General features: G+C 42.7%; 1 protein-coding gene across 1 annotated transcript; it reads right to left on the bottom strand.

Moving 5' to 3' along the window:
- Window positions 1–1,263: 1,263 nt before the first annotated feature.
- On the bottom strand, window positions 1,264–22,855 carry LOC105006089 (guanine nucleotide-binding protein G(I)/G(S)/G(O) subunit gamma-4). The gene is made up of 3 exons (XM_010864431.4): window positions 22,691–22,855; window positions 14,442–14,549; window positions 1,264–6,368 (listed from the first exon to the last, which is right to left on the bottom strand). The coding sequence occupies exons 2-3, from the start codon at window positions 14,538–14,540 to the stop codon at window positions 6,240–6,242; spliced, it is 228 nt and encodes a 75-aa protein (XP_010862733.1). The 5' UTR covers window positions 14,541–14,549; window positions 22,691–22,855; the 3' UTR covers window positions 1,264–6,239.

Genomic DNA, 22,855 nt, shown 5'->3' with positions numbered 1-22,855 from the left:
AGTGGGGAGAACAAGTATTTGATACACTGACGATTTTGCAGGTTTTCCTACTTACAAAGCATGTAGAGGTCTGTAATTTTTATCATAGTTACACATCAACCGCGAGAGACGGAATCTATAACAAAAATCCAGAAAATCACATTGTATGATTTTTAAATAATTAATTGGCATTTTATTGCATGACATAAGTATTATCAACTACCAACCAGTAAGAATTCCTTCTCTCACAGACCTGTTCGTTTTTCTTTAAGAAGCCCTCCTGTTCCCCACTCATTACCTGTACTAACTGCACCTGTATAAAAGACACCTGTCCACACACTCAATCAAAAAGACACCAACCTCTCCACAATGGCCAAGACCAGACAGCTGTGTAAAGACATCAGGGATAAAATTGTAGACCTGCACAAGGCTGGGATTGGCTACAGGACAATAGGCAAGCAGCTTGGTGAGAAGGCAACAACTGTTGGCGCAATTATTAGAAAATGGAAGAAGTTCAAGATGACGCTCAATCTCCCTCGGTCTGGGGCTCCATGCAAGATTTCACCTCGTGGGGCATCAATGATCATGAGGAAGGTGAGGGATCAGCCCAGAACTACACGGCAGGACCTGGTCAATGACCTGAAGAGAGCTGGGACCACAGTCTCAAAGAAAACCATTAGTAACACACTACACCGTCATGGATTAAAATCCTGCAGTGCACGCAAGGTCCCCCTGCTCAAGCCAGCGCATGTCCAGGCCCGTCTGAAGTTTGCCAATGACCATCTGGATGATCCAGAGGAGGAATGGGAGAAGGTCATGTGGTCTGATGAGACAAAAAGAGCTTTTTGGTCTAAACTCCACTAGCCGTGTTTGGAGGAAGAAGAAGGATGAGTACAACCCCAAGAACACCATCCCAACCGTGAAGCAGGGAGGTGGAAACTTCTTTGGGGATGCTTTTCTGCAAAGGGGACAGGACGACTGCACCGTATTGAGGGGAGGATGGATGGGGCCATGTATCATGAGATCTTGGCCAACAACCTCTTTCCCTTAGTAAGAGCATTGAAGATGAGTCATCCAGCATGACAACAACCTGAAACACACAACTAAGGAGTGGCTCCTTTTTCTGATGTATCAAATACTTATGTCATGCAATAAAATGCAAATTAATTACTTAAAAATCATAATGTGATTATCTGGATTTTTGTTTTAGATTCAGTCACTCACAGTTGAAGAGTTCCTATGATAAAAATTACAGACCTTTACATGCTTTGTAAGTAGGAAAACCTGAAAAATCAGCAGGTTATCAAATACTTGTTCTCCCCACTGTATATATTGTAATGTAATATACTGCTACATAAGGTTATATAACGCAATGTTGTATAATTATTAGTCACGTGATATATATTATGTAATGTTACAATGAGTTACTCAAAGGGGTTCCCTGTAGAAATAACACTGCATAATGTTCAATAATGCTATGTAATAAGTTATATAACCCTATATAATACTAAATGTAATACAATGCACTATTTAGAGAAAAGGTGCCATTTGGGACACATTCCACTTCTCCTGTTCTGATTTGGCCCCAATCAGGAACTGAGGTCTGTGTAAGAGGCAAGCTCTGGCCCAGAGTGTCACTGAACTTTCTGTTATTACACTGGACCTATAGTGTTCTGCCATGACAGTGGACCAGAGCTACAGTGTTCTGCCATGACAGTGGACCAGAGCTACAGTGTTCTGCCATGACAGTGGACCAGAGCTACAGTGTTCTGCCATGACAGTGGACCAGAGCTACAGTGTTCTGCCATGACAGTGGACAAGAGCTACAGTGTTCTGCCATGACAGTGGACCAGAGCTACAGTGTTCTGCCATGACAGTGGACCAGAGCTACAGTGTTCTGCCATGACAGTGGACCAGAGCTACAGTGTTCTGCCATGACAGTGGACCAGAGCTATAATCAGAGACCCTGAGAAACATCTCAGATCACTAAGACAGAAAAAAACACTCTTAATAACATTTTTTAAAAATGAAGGACTAAGCTAAATTCAATATCTGGTTTCTGTGATGGTTCTGGGAAAGGTGTTTGATACCTCACTACTACTATACAGTACCAAGACCAACATTTAAGAAATATTGTAGGATTGCAAGATTCCTGTAACTTCTCAGAAAATTCACAGGCGTTCCAAAACTCCTGGTTGAAGGATGTCCTGTTTGTTTATTCTGGATTCCATGGATTTTGGGAAAGTTAGTAGAATGTTGCAAACACACCAAACATTTTGTTTGATTTTCACAGAACATAAAGAGTTTCTGTTGATACAGATCAAACCTGGACAAGACAAGGATCTTATAACATGTAAACAGATCCTCAGTTTGTTAAAAAAAAGATTCAGAAAGAAGTATCAGTAATCACATTTTATAAATGGTTTAAACCGAAGTATCATACAAGCTCCAGTCATTAGCTAAACTATCTAAATTTCACGTTTTCTTTTTTAGTGCTTCTCTTCCGATCAATCATAAATAATATTACCAGTAATAATAACAATGACTTTTTTTAATAGTTTTTTTTGTAAACATTTACAAATGCTATATGAGTAACTACCATTATGAAGAGGAAACATTTGCCACATTGTGCTTTTATAAAATAAAATAAAAAGGCTGCACATTGACAGTTTTGTAGAGAATAGGCCCCTCCTACATCCACTGTTCTCACATAAATTGGCACTGATGATGTATCATCTCTAGTCTACACCAGAGGAGGGCAAACTATGGCCCGCCGGGTGAATACGGCCCATGAGGAAGTTTCATCTGGCCCACGGGGCAGTTTCATCTGGCCCATGAGGCAGTTTCATCTGGCCCACGGGGCAGTTCTATCCAGTAGTAATAAAAGAGTTTTGAGGGAAAAAAAAAAAACTCACCAGCCCAGTCCTATACATTGGAATCTGGTTTTAATTATTTAGAGATAATGGACCTACTGTATGAATGTTTTAATTACTGCCCTTTTCTGGCCCATAAATCTTTTATGACTGACAAATTACAAAACAAAAGCGGCCCTCCATTTAATTTCTAAATCCTGATGTGGCCCCTGAGCCGAAATGTTTGCCCTCCCCTGGTCTAAACCCTGCCCTACAAATTGCGCTCTTTTCCCAAACTAGTCCACTACAAAGCCACATGGGCCATCATCAAAAGTAGCGCACAATCTAGGGAATCAGATGTGATTTGTGACACAAACTCAAACAAATCCGCTCTGACAACAGAGGGGTACATGTGTTGGACATAGGGCTGACAAATATCCAAAATACCCAGATGTTTCAGAGACATCCCCAAAATCAGCAGGGAATAATCCACAATCTTTCAACCATCTACACTTCACCAGATTTTGGGAAAGATACACACATTGTACATCCTAGTGTGGGACACAGCCGAGAGGAGAGACCAAGGCCTTGCCATTCACAGTCATTCACTGCCATTCACTAATTCAGGACACAAGAAAAATATAGAGAAAACGATAAAGGCTCAGAAAACCAGCCCAGTGATGTGGGCAAGCAAAATAAATGAAGAAATGAAACAAATAAAGAAACAATCAACATAGAATATTAAAATACATGTTCAAAATTTCAGATGGCTTTTGTCAAAATGTTAGATTCTGCAGTTACAGCAGGATTGACTGGTTTAAGATTGTTGTAGGATAGATTACAGAGGATTTAGTACCAAGCCCTGGAGGACACCAGCAGTAAGACATTAAAGAGGACCTGGTACTAAGCCCTGGGGGACATCAGTAATTATACATTAAATAGGACCTAGTACCAAGCCCTGGGGGACACCAGTAGTAAGACATTGATGAGGACCTGGTTTCAAGACCTGGGGGACACCAGTAGCAAGATGTTAAAGACAACCTGGTGCCAAGACCTGGAGGACATTAGTAGTACGACATTAAAGAGGACCTGGTATTAAGCCCTGGGGGACACCAGTAGTAAGACATTAAAGAGGACATAGTACTTAACCCTGGGAGACACCAGCTGTGAGACATTAAAAAGGACATAGTACCATGCCCTGGGGGACACCATTATTAAGACATTAAAGAGGACCTGGTACTAAGCCCTGGGGACACCAGTAGTAAGACATTAAAGAGGACCTGGTACTAAGCCCTGGGGGACACCAGTAGTAAGACATTAAAGAGGACCTGGTACCCAGACCTGGGCGACACCAGAAGAAAATAAGATCCTATAAAATGAGTCAGATCCGTTTTAATGGTTATATGTAGGAGTGTAACAGCACACGTGTCCGTACCGTACCGTTCAGTACAGGACATTCGGTTGGGTACGCGTTGTGATCCGAATGAATATAGCCTAGTTTTAACCACATAAGTTTCTTTCTTTGTGTGAAACTAACATTCTGAATGAGTTTCCCTCCGGAGACGGATCTTGGAGCTGTAACATAGCAACTGAAGTAGCCTAGAACATGTAATTTCACTTGCCAGTGGTGGGCAACAGCCAATCAGAAAGGTATGTCAGGTACACTTTTCCAGACATCTCCTATAGAGCAATTCCAATTTCATTAACCTAATTATTGGATATCCTACCTGTGTGGATTGACTTCATACTACTACTATGTAGCTGTATTAGCTAGCTAGCTATAGGAGCTTGTAAACATGAACTCCCGGCACTGATAAACACAACAAAGTGTACATACCCACAAGTGGCTAGCGATGAGAAAATCAAGCGAAAGCCCAAAAAGCAGATGGACATCCCCAGGTAGACTAGCTGTCTATAGCTAGCAACCAGGAACCCTAAGCTAATGTTAGCAAGGCCAGGAATGTCAAACTCAGAGTTAGCACTTTTTTTGGAACAGGTAAGCCCTGATTGTATTGTGATCCTAGCGACGCCTCTGCCAGTGAGTAACTGCAAAATGCTGTAATTGTAATAATAAATTAAAAGAAATGTCATGTTTTGCGTGTCTTTTCCCACTGTAACAAAATTGTATTCAACTGTCCCTTAAAATCTTTGGTACGTACCAAACCGTGACTTTCACTGTTACACCCCCAGTTATATGTATTAATTTGATGCTGTATAATGCCGTAAAATGTCTTCTCATTTTTGGTTCTACGGTTAGAATTACTGCTTGTTGCCCATTTCCTGCCCCATCCTCCTGGATGAAAGCTTGTTTCCCCCCATTCTTGAGCAGATGCTTACTGTGTATAAAAGAGTTGGATCTCAGGTGGAACAGGGCCTCAGGTGGAACAAGGCCTCAGGTGGGTTGTTTGGGGATGTATATATAGTGTGACTGTTACCTTCCTACTAAAACACCAGATGGGACTATGTTGGAAAAACAACACATGAGCTAACATGCTATTTACACCTCATCCTAGGGATGGATTAACAAAGTCTATATTTTCAAGATCCAAGACTATATAAAATACTGGGCTAAAAAATAATAATAAAAAACCATTATCTCAAAAGACATAGTAATAATAAAAAGATTATTATCTCATCATAAAGGGTTGCAAAATTACAATTACCCCCCCAACAGTTTTCCAGAAATCTTCCCAAGAGATTTCTAGATTCCCATAGTCCATTGTAAATCATAATTTCTGGAAAACCATGTTTTGGGAGTGTTACCAGGATTTTGCAACCCTACATAAAGCACTGTTCAAGGCTATTCTGTAACAATACCCAGGCAATAAGAAGAAACCAACAGTTTGAAACAATACAGGAAACTGTAACCCGCCCCACCAAACACAGCAGAGACAGCCCTCACCCACCACCCAGTCCACACCTGGCAACCTCAGCTTAACCTCAACAATAGCCAGTAGAATGTCACACCTGCATTAACATTGGCTAGTTTTCTTTAAAACTGATGAACACTTTCACATTACTTCCAGACACTATCCCATAAACTTTACTTCCAGACACTATCCCATAAACTTTTGAATGAGCTTCAAGGTTATATAATAAAAAAAATAAAAACTTGATCATTTAAGATATACATAAAACTATATGTGAATGAATTTACATCTATCAGATGCCTTTTATCAAGTTTTTTTTTTCTTCATGAAGAACATTTTCATACAGTTGCACTTGAAGACCATTCAAAAAAACTACAAAAGTTGAAAAACTACAAGGTTGAGAGGGCAGCCACTTCCTGGTTTCTTTCACAGCGTGTTGTTAGCTTCAGGTGTTGTGAAGACAGAAGAGGAGACGGCAGGCGTTATTCCACGCCTGAACCAGGGCCCGGCCTAGGGCTGGTCTGCCCCCTATCGGGCATCAGAGGATGGTGCAGAAGAATTTCTTCTCCCGGAAGGGGTTCTCTGAAGCAGGCACCGGCACAATGAGTGGGTCATCGCGTATGTGCGCGTCGCAGTACGCCATCAGGTCAGCGGCTGCTTTGGAAACCTACAAAAGCGGCAGGGGAGAAAGATACCAATAAAAATAGGCATAAATAGCCAGGTGCCAAAATAGTTCAGGCAGCTTCATGTGCAAGTACCTAACCTGGACCCCAGGCTGGACACAGGGCCATACTCCTGAATTATCACCTTAAAGGCTGACTTGTCTGAATACGATAGGAAGCAGCAGTAGTTATCAGACTGGGTCTGGACCAAGGGTTATGGACAGCTTTAAATCACCCCTTTGAGCTTCACACTGAATGCACACTCCCTTGCAACAGCACGATATCAACTACATTTCAGCTGTCAGTGAATCTCTTGACCGAGTCTCTCAGAGCTGTGTGTTTCCCCTCTGGACAGAAAGGAACATAAGTGGGGGTTGTTGCTCAGCGAGGGAGAGGAAAGGCACAGCTGTGTATTCAGGAAAGGCTGGGGCTCTGGGATAGGTGTGGAGGCCTGAGCCATCTGCAGAGGGAGGAGGAGAAAGACAGAGGAGAAGAAGGAGCAGCAAGAGGAGAGAGAAAGAGAAAGGAGGGTAAATAAAAAGGAAAGAAAGAGAAGCGTCATCAAGAGATGTGAATCTCACAGGTCAGTAAGGAATGTATTATGTTCCGCCCAGCCTAACTGAATATTGATCATTTTGTGGCTATTGTTTAGGTACTTCAAGCTAATGTTGGTGTTGGAGCCCATTTGGATCCTTGAAGGAGTGTAGGGACCAATATTAAGATTCTGGTGTTTCTCATGTCCTCAAATGTCTCCTGAATTTCCCAGAAAGACATTTCACTGTCAGATGTTTTTCTGATCGTTGTGGCGTTAAGAAGCTGAACTGACTGTGGTCCAGGCTTGAGTGAAATAAAAGGATTTGGATCTTACATTACCTCAGTCATACAAAAGTAAACCACAAGTACCCTTTAACATCACAATCACCTGCACTACTGAGTATGACCTAAATAAACAAATATAGTGACTTATTTGTGCATGGAGCAAGTCATTTTTGTTTTTTAATCTTTCACCACAAACGCTGCCATGTCGAGTGATGTCAAACTCAACGTTACTTCTCTGATCTCTTAAAAGGTGTTCAGGTGTATTCTCCCACTCGGAGGTCAGAACTTTCCATTTCTCTGTTGCTTATGAATGCACCTTCAAAAACAGGTTTGATTCAGTTAAGCGCTAAATAAGGCCTAGTCCACACATACACAGATTTTTTAAAAACTGTGTTTTTATCGCCTTTGTTCTTACAAACAAATCCTGTCAATACAAGCACTGTTTTAAAAAAATCTGTCTGTCAAGCCCTGTCAAGAGCATGCCAAACCAATAGGCAACAATACAACCCTAACTTAAAAACCATGCTGGCCAATCAGAAGCCTGAAAAAGGTTATTACCGGTTCCAGTCGGCTAACAACGGCACGGGTGTTGGGTGCAGCAGTGACCTCCGTTGCATTCTGACGCCTCTGTTCCTCAGTACAGTGGGAGAGTAACTGTACATTTTGTGTAAACATGTAAAAAGTCCTGTTAAAAAGATTAAAACCAGCACTATTTTGGCTAGGTCCGCCATTGCACAAAATCGCCTCATGTGAACAAAGACAACAGCGCACACTCTGACATCAAACAAAAGAGACAACGACACAAAAATGCATAGAAAACCCCCCATTTTAAAAACATATGTGTGGACTAGGCCTAAGTCAGCTATCTGTCGATCGATAATTAGCTAGCTTGCCTACCTACATGTAGTCCGTTGTTGTGGTTGTTCTCAGTTGAGCTTCTGCAAGTGGCATTGAATAACGTGATGTGTGACGCTGCTCCCAAAATCATCAGATGATAATCTTGATAGTCCATGGTGAAATCATAATTCTGTGCCAACTACAATGTAACATTTACATTTGGTTTAAGACACACTTTACTCCCAAACTTATGAACAAACAAACCGACTACTGACCATGAGATTTAGACATTAGTGGGGGAACAAAAGCCATGGAGGCTGTAGGGCATGCAATGATTTTCAGGGCATCATCGGCCAGAGGGAGAGGCAACAACGGCCAGGATGTGTGAGTGAGATTTCATGTTCTGCAGCATTTCTCTGTGGTGCAATTATCAGAACAACATGGATCCAAAAACTGGGGGCACATCTTTGACGGGGCTGTCTGGTTTCTCGTGTCTACTCCAACCACACGCCTGCATGCGGTACTCTCAGAATGGGATGGCCTGGCCAACAGGCCGGCATCTTTCCATTAATCTGATTTGTCAAGTCAGAGCTGGCAGCAGCCCCCTGATGTGACGGACAGTCGAACAGTTGTCAAGGTGCCAAACCAGTCACTGTGTGAAGTCTAGTACTGTTCACCTGTTATTGGTCAGTAGTTGTCATCACTGCACTAAACAACTATATGCTGTTTAGCATCATTTAACTGGATAATGCTCACATGCTAGCTCAATGCTATAGAAGTACTCTATCAGTTTGATTACCGCTGCTCTGCGTTAAGGGTTACAAATGCTGTGCTCACTTAGACTGCCCTAAGTCTATTGCTATTACCTGCATATTCAATAACGCTTAATACTATTGTTACTAATTTAGTTCATCACAATGCTAGTATGCTATGCTTTGCTAGGCTACTGTTTGCTAACATGCCGTTTCTGTCCATTCCTGTTTCTAAATGGTATCACCAGTGTTTCAAAAAAGGGGGAAATAACGACGGTTCCTTCTGTTTCACCAAATGGGCAGTCATGACAGTATAGCCCTTGAGATCCAATGAGAGGAGAAGAGAGTCCTGCTCATTACCACAGATAGAATGAATTTGTGATAAGACATTTAGTGATTCCAGCAATCCCTCAATCAGACAGATTTAATCAGCCAACTAGAGACTTTTACAGATTAACCTCTACACACTCCCCCTCTGAGGACAGTCACAGACTCCCCCTCTGAGGACAGTCACAGACACCCCCTCTGAGGACAGTCACAGACACCCCCTCTGAGGACAGTCACAGACACCCCCTCTGAGGACAGTCACAGACTCCCCCTCTGAGGACAGTCACAGACACCCCCTCTGAGGACAGTCACAGACACCCCCTCTGAGGACAGTCACAGACACCCCCTCTGAGGACAGTCACAGACTCCCCCTCTGAGGACAGTCACAGACTCCCCCTCTGCGGACAGTCACAGACTCCCCCTCTGCGGACAGTCACAGACTCCCCCTCTGCGGACAGTCACAGACTCCCCCTCTGAGGACAGTCACAGACTCCCCCTCTGCGGACAGTCACAGACTAACCCTCTGCGGACAGTCACAGACTAACCCTCTGCGGACAGTCACAGACTAACCCTCTGCGGACAGTCACAGGCTCCCCCTCTGCGGACAGTCACAGACTCCCCCTCTGAGGACAGTCACAGACTCCCCCTCTGCAGACAGTCACAGACTCCCCCTCCCCCCTTTTAAAAGCATATTAGCCTGTAATATGTAGCTCGGCGCCATTAAGCATTGTGTTCTGATGATTTGATATTTACACACAATACTTATACAATGTTAATACACAATTGTAGTGTGTGTTTTTTAATTTAGTTTGGGCCAGTTAGACTCACTGGCCTTATTGGGTATATAGTTTTGATTTATGCCACCGTTTTGCATGTAATATGACATGAGCTGATGCAAGCAATTGCTGTTTACATAAATATGACACAATGTAAATCATTACTTTTTAATAAATAGTAATCAAAATATTACTATAAATGTCATTATTATCTTTTCATGAAGATACTTGTAAAATAAAAAGCTTGATAATAGTAGTCAGTGAATGGTTTCTCCCTCATCATAACATGGTAGGTGGTCGCAATTCGTTTTTCAATTTGGATAAGCGCCACCTAATTCATTCGGAGCAATACAGGCAACACGCTGCAGGGACTGATCATGGCTGTCAAGAGCACATTTTTGGGAGTTGTCCGATCCCTTGAAAAACAACCCTGCCTTATCGGCTTTTGTCGGGAACACACGACACGTATGGCTAAACACGTGACCCTTGCCATTATAGTTTTCGCCCCAGGAAACAAACAAAAAATATTGCGTTTGCTTTGCCTCATACAATACCATGTTTGGGTCCCTCTCTAGAATACACTATGAACTATAATTGGTCTAAACAGACGAGCCATCTAATATTATTGGTCAAAAAGATGAAACCAGTAATGACAGTACTATGAATTTAAATGTGGAAATTGAGCACTGGCCCGGATGGGTTACTGACTATCTTTGTGTACTGGCCCCGGGCCAGCGGGCCATTGTTAATGTTCAACCCTCTACAGAGTGTCAAAGACAGCACTCTACAGAGTGTCAAAGACAGCACTCTACAGACTGTCACAGACAGCACTCTACAGACTGTCACAGACAGCACTCTACAGACTGTCACAGACAGCACTCTACAGACTGTCACAGACAGCACTCTACAGACTGTCACAGACAGCACTCTTCTTTTACACTCTGAGGTGGAGAGGAGAGCAACACCCAAAACCCCAAATGTCAGCACCCGTAAATAGCTCTGAGGTCAACAAGGGCCAAGACTTTATTCAGATATGAACCAACAGACGTCATGGAGATGATGCAATCCCTGACATCACTGGTCCATTTAAGATCATTCATACAGCAGCTGATCCTGGCAAAGACCAGGTCTGCATCTATGTTTTAGAGAAAGAGGGTGATGAGGAATGGCAGCCTTCCAGGCCAGGAGATGACACTGAGTGTGTGTGTTCAGTTTAGGTGTGTGTCATTGCAGCGCTCCTGTCCTCCAGGCCATGAAGCCTCCTGATCCTGTGAGCAGCTGGTTTCAGATGACAAGGACATTGAGGCTCCTCTCTGACTAAAACCCCTCTCTGACTAAAACCCCTCTCTGACTAACTCACTAAGAAATTGAGTCTATAAACCTGAAATGATCTCTACCAGTATAATGATATTAGCTACTCCACCTTATTAATAAAGGTCAAACGCTGCTTCGAACAATATCCGCCATTAGATGATCTGATAACCCTAATTACAACAGATAAACAATATAGCCTTCCAGACATGAAAACACTGACAAACCACAAAGAACAGAAACACACAAGCCTCACAGAGCAGAAACACACACATCTCACAGAATAAAAACATTCACATCTCACAGAACAGAAACACACACCTCACAGAACAGAAACACACACCTCACAGAACAGAAACACACACCTCACAGAACAGAAACACACACCTCACAGAACAGAAACACCTCGATGCTTCCCTCCACTTCACCTAGAAGCTACACTACAGCCATCTGGTGTTCAGTGTGGCAATCTGGTGTTCAGCGTGGCCATCTGGTGTTCAGCGTGGCCATCTGGTGTTCAGCGTGGCCATCTGGTGTTCAGCGTGGCCATCTGGTGTTCAGCGTGGCCATCAGTCAGCAGGTGTTCAGTGTGGCCATCTGGTGTTCAGCGTGGCCATCTGGTGTTCAGCGTGGCCATCAGTCAGCAGGTGTTCAGTGTGGCCATCTGGTGTTCAGCGTGGCCATCTGGTGTTCAGCGTGGCCATCAGTCAGCAGGTGTTCAGTGTGGCCATCTGGTGTTCAGTGTGGCCATCTGGTGTTCAGTGTGGCCATCTGGTGTTCAGCGTGGCCATCAGTCAGCAGGTGTTCAGTGTGGCCATCTGGTGTTCAGCGTGGCCATCTGGTGTTCAGCGTGGCCATCAGTCAGCAGGTGTTCAGCGTGGCCATCTGGTGTTCAGCGTGGCCATCTGGTGTTCAGCGTGGCCATCAGCCAGCAGGTGTTCAGCGTGGCCATCTGGTGTTCAGCGTGGCCATCAGCCAGCAGGTGTTCAGCGTGGCCATCTGGTGTTCAGCGTGGCCATCAGTCATCAGGTGTTCAGCATGGCCATCAAGTGTTCTGCGTGGCCATCAAGTGTTCTGCGTGGCCATCAGCCATCAGATGTTCAGCGTGGCCATCAGGTGTTCTGCGTGGCCATCAGGTGTTCTGCGTGGCCATCAGCCATCAGGTGTTCAGTGTGGCCATCAGCCAGCAGGTGTTCAGCGTGGCCATCAGCCATCAGGTGTTCAGTGTGGCCATCAGCCAGCAGGTGTTCAGCGTGGCCATCAGTTGTTCAGCGTGGCCATCAGCCATCAGTTGTTCAGCGTGGCCATCAGCCATCAACAGTTAATAAATAACTCAGTGACGCTACTTGCATTGCTTTAGATCCAATGGCAGCGTCCAAGCTTCAGCAAACGCTGAGGTTCAATTCTCGATGGTTGACATGTTTTCAGTCTGGTTAATGGAAATATGAAGGATAGACATTGAAGGGGTTTCTGGAGTAGCAGGTTGAACGTCACTTTGACATGACACTGAGGGCAACGCTTGTGGAGGATGTGTGTTGTTAACATCCTGTCAGACTGCTGCCCGCCACCTCAACCAAGACACTCAGAAATACAAAACACCCTCCACCTCAACCAAGACACTCAGAAATACAAAACACCCTCCACCTCAACCAAGACACTCCGAAATATAAAACATCCTCCACCTCAACCAAGACACTCCGAAATATAAAACATCCTCCACCTCAACCAAGACACTCCGAAATATGAACAACACCCTCCACCTCAACCAAGACACTCCGAAATATGAAACACCCTCCACCTCAACCAAGACACTCCGAAATATGAACAACACCCTCCACCTCAACCAAGACACTCCGAAATATGAACAACACCCTCCACCTCAACCAAGACACTCCGAAATATGAACAACACCCTCCACCTCAACCAAGACACTCCGAAATATAAAACACCCTCCACCTCAACCAAGACACTCAGAAATATAAAACACCCTCCACCTCAACTAAGACACTCCGAAATATAAAACACCCTCCACCTCAACCAAGACACTCCGAAATATGAACAACACCCTCCACCTCAACCAAGACACTCCGAAATATAAAACACCCTCCACCTCAACCAAGACACTCCGAAATACAAAACACCCTCCACCTCAACCAAGACACTCCGAAATACAAAACACCCTCCACCTCAACCAAGACACTCAGAAATACAAAACACCCTCCACCTCAACCAAGACACTCCGAAATACAAAACACCCTCCACCTCAACCAAGACACTCAGAAATACAAAACACCCTCCACTTCAACCAAGACACTCCGAAATACAAAACACCCTCCACCTCAACCAAGACACTCAGAAATATAAAACATCCTCCACCTCAACCAAGACACTCAGAAATACAAAACACCCTCCACCTCAACCAAGACACTCCGAAATACAAAACACCCTCGACCTCAACCAAGACACTCAGAAATACAAAACACCCTCCACCTCAACCAAGACACTCAGAAATATAAAACACCCTCCACCTCAACCAAGACACTCCGAAATACAAAACACCCTCCACCTCAACCAAGACACTCCGAAATTTTAACAACACACCCCAAACCTGCAGACTGGAGGGCAGCAGTTCCCAGCGGGCACACACACACACACACAACTTATAACACTAAACAGATCTTAACTTTATTAACCTCAATGATCTAAGTTATACCTAAACCTAATCTAGCCTTAATATCTGGACTTAATCGAGCACTAACACCTAACCCTAACCTTAATTAGAAGTTTCACCCTAAACCTAACCCTGATTGTAAGTTTCACCCTAAACCTAACCCTGATTGTAAGTTTCACCCTAAACCTAACCCTGATTGTAGGTTTCACCCTAAACCTAACCCTGATTGTAAGTTTCACCCTAAACCTAACCCTGATTGTAAGTTTCACGCTAAACCTAACCCTGATTGTAAGTTTCACCCTAAACCTAACCCTGATTGTAAGTTTCACCCTAAACCTAACCCTGATTGTAAGTTTCACCCTAAACCTAACCCTGATTGTAAGTTTCACCCTAAACCTAACCTTGATTGTAAGTTTCACGCTAAATCTAACCCTGATTGTAAGTTTCACCCTAAACCTAACCCTGATTGTAAGTTTCACCCTAAACCTAACCCCTAAGCCAGGAAATTGCCCCCACATGGCAATTTATTTATGTTTTACTCGCCTTCTGCTGTCTCCACACACTGGCACATGCACAGTACCATACCTTTATCCTGTCCATACACGCCTCCATCTTCAGTTGCTCCACAGCCTTCCTGGCATGTGAGATACTGGCTGTGCTGTTGGTTACCACACTGTCCTTCATGATGATGACCTGGGAGAAGAAAACAAATGAAGAGCTATGGTTTCTACATGTATGGATGTGATGTTGTCATCAGTCATTATAATGACGATGATCAAGAGTTTGAGTAGAAGAAATAAAAAGCATTTCCAGATGTCGTGACTGGTCCCCAGGAGGGCGTGGGTGGGGGGCAAGCAGGCTGTGCCCCTGCGGCCGCTGACACAGTTTGGGTGCCCCCTGCCTCACAACAAAATATTTTAGTGAACTCCTCTGGACGGCGGATCAGCCTGGTCAGAATTTGTCCGTGATTACAATTGGCCTTTTCTGTATCTGTTCATCTTCAGTTAGGTAGAAGAATCACTAAGATATTCACAGCTGTAAAGCCTGGCCCTGTGGGACCCCCTGCCATGCTCTGACCTGTAGAAACAGTTTGAGTGCTGTTTCCATACAGATACCAACCAGGGGCTTCCATACGTCTGCAGAGAGGGGAGTTGCTGCTCATCTTAAGCTGCTCAAGCCTCCCTTGATTTAGTTTTGTGCTTCTAACCAAGGCCCATAGGGCAGAAATTATTTTCCGCCTGTTTCTAGACCTAAATAAATGATGTCAGAGTCCCCTTTGCAAGGCTGGACCCCTCTACTACAGGTCAATCCACACTTCCATCAGAGACGCTGACCAGAGACAGGAGGACGATGGATCTGGCTGCCTCCCACCACCAGCCTTACCTAAATGAATCATAGTAAATAGCCTGATTACATTTAATTACTAATCGAATGCCTCTCAACATCACTGATAGCCCAGAACAACCCTGAGCCCAGTGATGAAGGACATCAGTCCACTGACCTTAGTGAACTGGGTTATACTCCCTGCAGCAGGAGGGGCTCATTGATACTGACAATCTATTCCCTGCTGTACAGACTCCATCTCCTCCTCCAATAAACTAGTACACCATTTAAATCTTTGCCATTTATCCGACACTTATCCACTGACTTACAGGTAATTCACACGTTACTCAGTAGGAGTAAATATAATTGTTTACGGTCAGCACTACAAGACACTATAATTACGTTTTATATTTATTGATAATGTACGGTGTATTTTGTATGTTGTTTGTTGCAGGCAGCATCTCCTCATTAAGTAAAATAAAAGTGAATGAGATTAAATTGTCAAGTAGAAGAACAGGGTCCTTTGTAATGGCAGTGGGCTTGGTACTCCAACATCATTTTATTGTCCACACCATTATGTTGCACACCATTATACACTGCTGGCCTAGTTATGCTGCCACCCAGACCAGGAAAACAAATTATGTTCTGCATTTATGATTTACATATCATTTACATTTCTTCAACACTTTTATAATTAACTTACCGGAGAAATTAGGGTTAAGTGTCTTGCTCAAGGGGACAAGGACCAGTGATCCATTTACAGTCACACAGAATTATCTCACACATAGAAGCCCATATTGAATTTGATGCCTGAAACACATTTCAAAAAAGTTGGGACAGGGGCATGTTTACCACTGTGTTGCATCACCTCTTATTTTAACAACAATCCGTAAGCGTTTGGGAACTGAGACCAATTTCTGTAGTTTTGAAAGTGAAATGTTTTCCCATTCTTGCAAGATGTAGGATTTCAGCAGCTCAACAATTCAGGGTCTCCTTTGTTGTATTTCTCATTTTATAATGCACCAAATGTTTTCAGTGGGTGACCGGTCTGAACTGCAGGCAGGCCAGTTTAGCACCCAGGCTCTTACTACAGAGCCATACTATAATACATGCAGAATGTGGTTTGGCATTGTTCTGCTGAAATAAGCAAGGCCTTCCCTGAAAAATATGTAGTCTGGATGGCAGCATATGTTACTCCAAAAACCTGTATATATAGTTCAGCATTAATGGTGCCTTCACAGAAGCTGGCTTTTCAACTGTGCACTGATAACAAGCCAGATGGTCCCTTTCCTCTTTAGCCTGAAGGACGTGGTGTCCATGATTCCCCAAAATAATTTCACATTTTGAAACTGACCACAGGACAGTTTTCCATTTCGCCTCAGTCCATCTTTAATGAGCTTGGGCCCAGAGAACGCAGTGGTATTTCTGGATATTGTTTATATCTGGTTTCTTCTTTGCATGGTAGAGTTTTAACTTGCATTTGTGGATGCAGCAACAAACTGTGTTCACAGACAGTGGTTTTCGGAAGTGTTCCTGAGGCCATGCAGTGATGTCCGCTACAGAATTGTGTCTGTTTTTAATACAGTGTCGCCTGAGGGCCCTAAGATCACAGCCATCCAATATTGGTTTTTGGCCTTGTCCCTTGCGTACAGAAATTTCTCTGGATTGTCTGAATCTTTTAATCACATTATGTACTGTAGATTGAGATTCCCAAACTTATTCTTAAATTATTTGCCCCCACAGACATTCACAGAGTGGTGAGCCCGTCCCCATCTTTACTTCCGAAAAGACTCATCCTCTCTGGAATGCTCTTTTTATACCCAATCATGCTACTGACCTGTTGTTAATAGACTAATAAGTTGTGAGATGTTCCACCATGTTAGCCTTTTTTGTATTATACTTTTCCAGTCTTTTGTTGCCTCTGTCCCAGCTTTTTTGAAACATGTCGCTGGCATCAAATTCAAAGTGGGCATATATTTTTCAAGGAATAGCAAACATTTTCAGTTTCAACATATGATATGTTGTCTTTGTACTTTTTTTTATTGAATTTAGGGTTTAAATGATTTGCACATCATAGCATTCTGTTTTTATTTCCATTTTACACAGGGTAAAATGGGGTAAAATATATATATAATTTTCACTTAGAGGTGTACCCACTTTTGTTGCCATTAGCCATTAGACATGAATGGCAAATTTACACTGTTATACAAGCTGTACATTCACTACTTTACATTGTAGCAAAGATATACTCAAATATTAACAAAAATGTGAGGGGTGTACTCACTTTTGTGAGATACTGTATGTATGTGTGTATTTATATATATACACACACACACATACATACATATATATACACACACACACAGTACAGGCCAAAAGTTTGGAGACACCTTCTCATTCAATGCGTTTCCTTTATTTTCATGACTATTTACATTGTAGAAATGTCTTATATTCTAGTTTCTTCAATGTAGCCACCCTTTGCTCTGATTACTGCTTTGCACACTCTTGGCATTCTCATGATGAGCTTCAAGAGGTAGTCACCTGAAATGGTTTTCCAAGAGTCTTGAAGGAGTTCCCAGAGATGTTTAGCACTTGTTGGCCCTTTTGCCTTCACTCTGCGGTCCAGCTCACCCCAAACCATCTCGATTGGGTTCAGGTCCGGTGACTGTGCAGGCCAGGTCATCTGGCGCAGCAATTAGAGTCATTGTCCTGTTGAAAAATAAATGATGGTCCAACTAAACGCAAACTGGGTGGGATGGCATGTCACTGCAGGATGCTGTGGTAGCCATGCTGGTTCAGTATGCCTTCAATTTCGAATAAATCCCCAACAGCGTCACCAGCAAAGCACCCCCACACCATCACATCTCCTCCTCCATGCTTCACAGTGGGAACCAGGCATGTAAAATCCATCCGTTCATCTTTTCTGAGTCGCACAAAGAGACGACGGTTGGATCCAAAGATCTCAAATTTGGACTCATCAGACCAAAGCACAGATTTCCACTGGTCTAATGTCCATTCCTTGTGTTTCTTGGCCAAAACAAATCTCTTCTGCTTGTTGCCTCTCCTTAGCAGTGGTTTCCTAGCAGCTACTTGACCATGAGGGCCTGATTCGTGCAGTCTCCTCTTAACTGTTGTTCTATAGAGGTGTCTGCTGCTAGAACTCTCTGTGGCATTCGGCTGGTCTCTAATCTGAGCTGCTGTTAACCTGCGATTTCTGAGGCTGGTGACTTGGATGAACTCATCCTCATCAGCAGAGGTGACTCTTGGTCTGCCTTTCCTGGGGCGGTCCTCATGTGAGCCAGTTTCGTTGTAGCGCTTGATGTTTTTTGCGACTGCACTTGGGGACACATTCAAAGTTTTCACAATTTTCCGGACAGACTGACCTTCATTTGTTAAAGTAATGATGGCCACTCGTTTCTCTTTACTTAGTTGATTGGTTCTTGCCATAATATGAATTCTAACAGTTGTCCAATAGGGCTGTTGGCTGTGTATCAACCTGACTTAAGCACAACACAACTGATGGTCCCAACCCCATTAATAAGGGAAAAAATTCCACTAATTAACCCTGACAAGGCATACCTGTGAAGGGAAAACCATTTCAGGTGACTACCTCATGAAGCTCATTGAGAGAACACCAAGGGTTTGCAGCGCTATCAAAAAAGCAAAGGGTGGCTACTTTGAGGAATCCAAAATATAACGTTTTCAGTTATTTCACACTTTTTTGTTAAGTACATAATTCCATATGTGTTCATTAAAAGTTTTGATGCCTTCAGTGAGAATCTACAATGTAAATAGGCATGAAAATAAAGAAAACGCATTGAATGAGGTGTGTCCAAACTTTTGGCCTGTACTGTACATACATATACACACAGACTACCATTTAAAGGTTTGGGGTCACTTAGAAATGTCCTTGTTTTTGAAAGAAAAGCATTTTATTTTGTCACTTAAAATAACAAAATTGATCAGAACAATGTAGACATTGTTCATGCTGTAAATGACTATTGTAGTGGAAACAGCAGATTTTTTATGGAACATCTATTTAGGCATATAGAGGCCCATTATCAGCACCATCACTCCTGTGTTCCAGTGGCACGTTGTGTTTGCTAATTCAAGTTTATCATTTTAAAAAGCTAATTGATCATTTAAAAACCTGTTAGCAATTATCTTAGCACCACAGAAAAAGGTTGTGCTGATTAAGGAAGCAATAAAACTGTCTTTCTTTAGACTAGTTCAGTAACTTCAGCGTCAGCGTTTTTGGGTTCGATAACAGGCTGAAAATGGCCAGAAACAAAGAACTTCCTTCTGAAACTCATTAGTCTATTCTTGTTCTGAGGAATTAAGGATATTCCATGTGAGAAAGTGCCAAGAAACTAAAGATCTCGTACAGAGCTGTGTACTACTCCATTCAGAGGACAGTGCAAACTGGCTCTAACCAGAATAGAAAGAGCAGTGGGAGGCCCTGGTGAACAACTGAGCAAGAGAATAAATACATTAAAGTGTCTAGTTTGAAAAACAGATGCCTCACCGGTCCTCAACTGGCAGCTTCATTAAATGGTACCCACAAAACACTAGTCTAAACATCAACAGTGAAGAGGCAACTCTGGGATGATGGCCTTCCAGGCAGAATTGCTAAGAAAAAGCCATATCTCTGACTGGCCAATTAAAAGAAAAGATTAGGATGGGCAAAAGCACACAGACATTGGACAGAGGAAGAACTCTGCCTAGAGGTCCAGCATCCCGGAGTCACCTCTTAACTGTTCACGTTGATATATATATATATATATATATATATATACACACACACACATACAAATACATACACACAAACATACACACGGAGTCCCTGGACACAATGCTTAACAGTGGTGTGTGGGTTATATGTTACAAACCCCCACGATGCCTTATTGCTCTTATAAACCAAAGTTATTAGAGCAGTAGAAAGTGATGTGATATCATACCTGTGTTAAACAGTCTCATACCACGTCTACCAGCCAATTAGCATTTTTGATTCAAAACACTCCATTATATACACTCACCTAAAGGATTATTAGGAACACCATACTAATACTGTGTTTGACATTCTTTCGCCTTCAGAACTGCCTTAATTCTACGTGGCATTGATTCAACAAGGTGCTGAAAGAATTCTTTAGAAATGTTGGCCCATATTGATAGAATAGCATCTTGCAGTTGATGGAGATTTGTGGGATGCACATCCAGGGCACGAAGCTCCCGTTCCACCACATCCCAAAGATGCTCTATTGGGTTGAGATCTGGTGACAGTGGGGGCCATTTCAGTACAGTGAACTCATTGTCATGTTCCAATTTGAAATGATTCGAGCTTTGTGACATGGTGCATTATCCTGCTGGAAGTAACCATCAGAGGATGGGTACATGGTGGTCATAAAGGGATGGACATGGTCAGAAACAATGCTCAGGTAGGCCGTGGCATTTAAACGATGCCCAATTGGCACTAAGGGGCCTAAAGTGTGCCAAGAAAACATCCCCCACACCATTACACCACCACCACCAGCCTGCAAAGTGGTAACAAGGCATGATGGATCCATGTTCTCATTCTGTTTAACGCCAAATTCGGACTCTACCATCTGAATGTCTCAACAGAAATCGAGACTCATCAGACCAGGCAACATTCTTCCAGTCTTTAACTGTCCAATTTTGGTGAGCTCCCGCAAATTGTAGCCTCTTTTTCCTATTTGTAGTGGAGATGAGTGGTACCCGGTGGGGTCTTCTGCTGTTGTAGCCCATCCGCCTCAAGGTTGTGCGTGTTGTGGCTTCACAAATGCTTTACTGCATACCTCGGTTGTAACGAGTGGTTATTTCAGTCAAAGTTGCTCTTCTATCAGCTTGAATCAGTCGGCCCATTCTCCTCTGACCTCTAGCATCAACAAGGCATTTTCGCCCACAGGACTGCCACATACTGGATGTTTTTCCCTTTTCACACCATTCTTTGTAAACCCTAGAAATGGTTGTGGGTGAAAATCCCAGTAACTGAGCAGATTGTGAAATACTCAGACCGGGCCGTCTGGCACCAACAACCATGCCACGCTCAAAATTGCTTAAATCACCTTTCTTTCCCATTCTGACATTCAGTTTGGAGTTCAGGAGATTGTCTTGACCGGGACCACACCCCTAAATGCATTGAAGCAACTGCCATGTGATTGGTTGATTAGATAATTGCATTAATGAGAAATTGAACAGGTGTTCCTAATAATCCTTTAGGTGAGTGTATATACACACACACACACACACGCAGAATCATATATGCATACATACGCACACACATACACATGTATATATATATATATACACACATGTATGTATGTATGTATATACACACATGTATGTATGTATGTATATACACACATGTATGTATGTATATACACACATGTATGTATGTATGTATATACACACATGTATGTATGTATGTATATATATATATATATATATATATATATATATATATATATATATATATATATATATATATATATATATATACACACACACACACACATGTATGTATGTATGTATATATATATATATATACACATGTATGTATGTATATATATATATATACACATGTATGTATGTATATGTATATATACACATGTATGTATGTATATGTATATGTATATATACACGTATGTACGTACGTATGTATGTATGTATGTATGTATGTATGTATGTACGTACGTACGTATGTATGTATGTATGTATGTATATGTATATATACACGTATGTACGTATATATATATATATATATATATATACACACACACACAGACACACATACATATAAACACACAGACACACACACACACCTGCCTGCCTGCCTTCATGTATGCAAATTGGATCGTGATGTTTGCATCTCCAGAGTAACGTGTTCGATTGCCGGGGCCACCAATACATACGCATGGGTAACTAAGTCTCAACAGATAAAACAGTCTCCTATACGGCACAGCTTTGCATGGACAATCCGTCGGGTTATTGCATTTAATGTAACGGTTGTTGAAGCCACTTCTTGTCAAAGCTCTACCACGGCTGGGTTGGATAGGAGGCTGGCTGTAACTAGACGGACTAGCTAAGGCTATTCAATGGAATCATTTTCCAGGGTGGGTGCGCCCAAAACACCTCGCTATAACCCGGTCATAACGGTCGTTACCGACCTGGTCAACATAAATGGTTTGATAACCTAATCCCAACCATGTGCACACATTTTACAATCGGAGACTATTAAAACTGAACACACCGACTTAATTATGAGCATTATTCGCTCAAGGCTACCTAACTGTGCATCTAAGGCGCTGAATCCGATTATTGATCAACACTTCAATATGGGCTGTTCTGGCAGAATAAACCTTCACGCGCCCCTATTGCCTACAAAGAGTAAATTAGTCCGTAAAACCAATATGGCATAATCCCTGTTTCAACACGTACATGCAACATTTGGAGATGTCGTACGGCGTCATGTGAACGCGGTTTCTTTCACCCACCTGAAATAATACCAGTGATGATTCTAATGTCGACAATTCTGGACTTGACTCCACCCAACAAAGGGACCTGTCAAATATCACACCGAGGGGGATGAACGATTTCAAAAAGGAATCCCCCGGAACGTTGCAGACCAGATAGAAGGATGAGCACGATGTCCACGAATA

This window comes from Esox lucius, chromosome 5 (assembly GCF_011004845.1).
Source record: "Esox lucius isolate fEsoLuc1 chromosome 5, fEsoLuc1.pri, whole genome shotgun sequence".
Lineage (NCBI taxonomy): Eukaryota > Metazoa > Chordata > Actinopteri > Esociformes > Esocidae > Esox > Esox lucius.
This window is presented reverse-complemented; position numbering and strand designations above follow the sequence as displayed.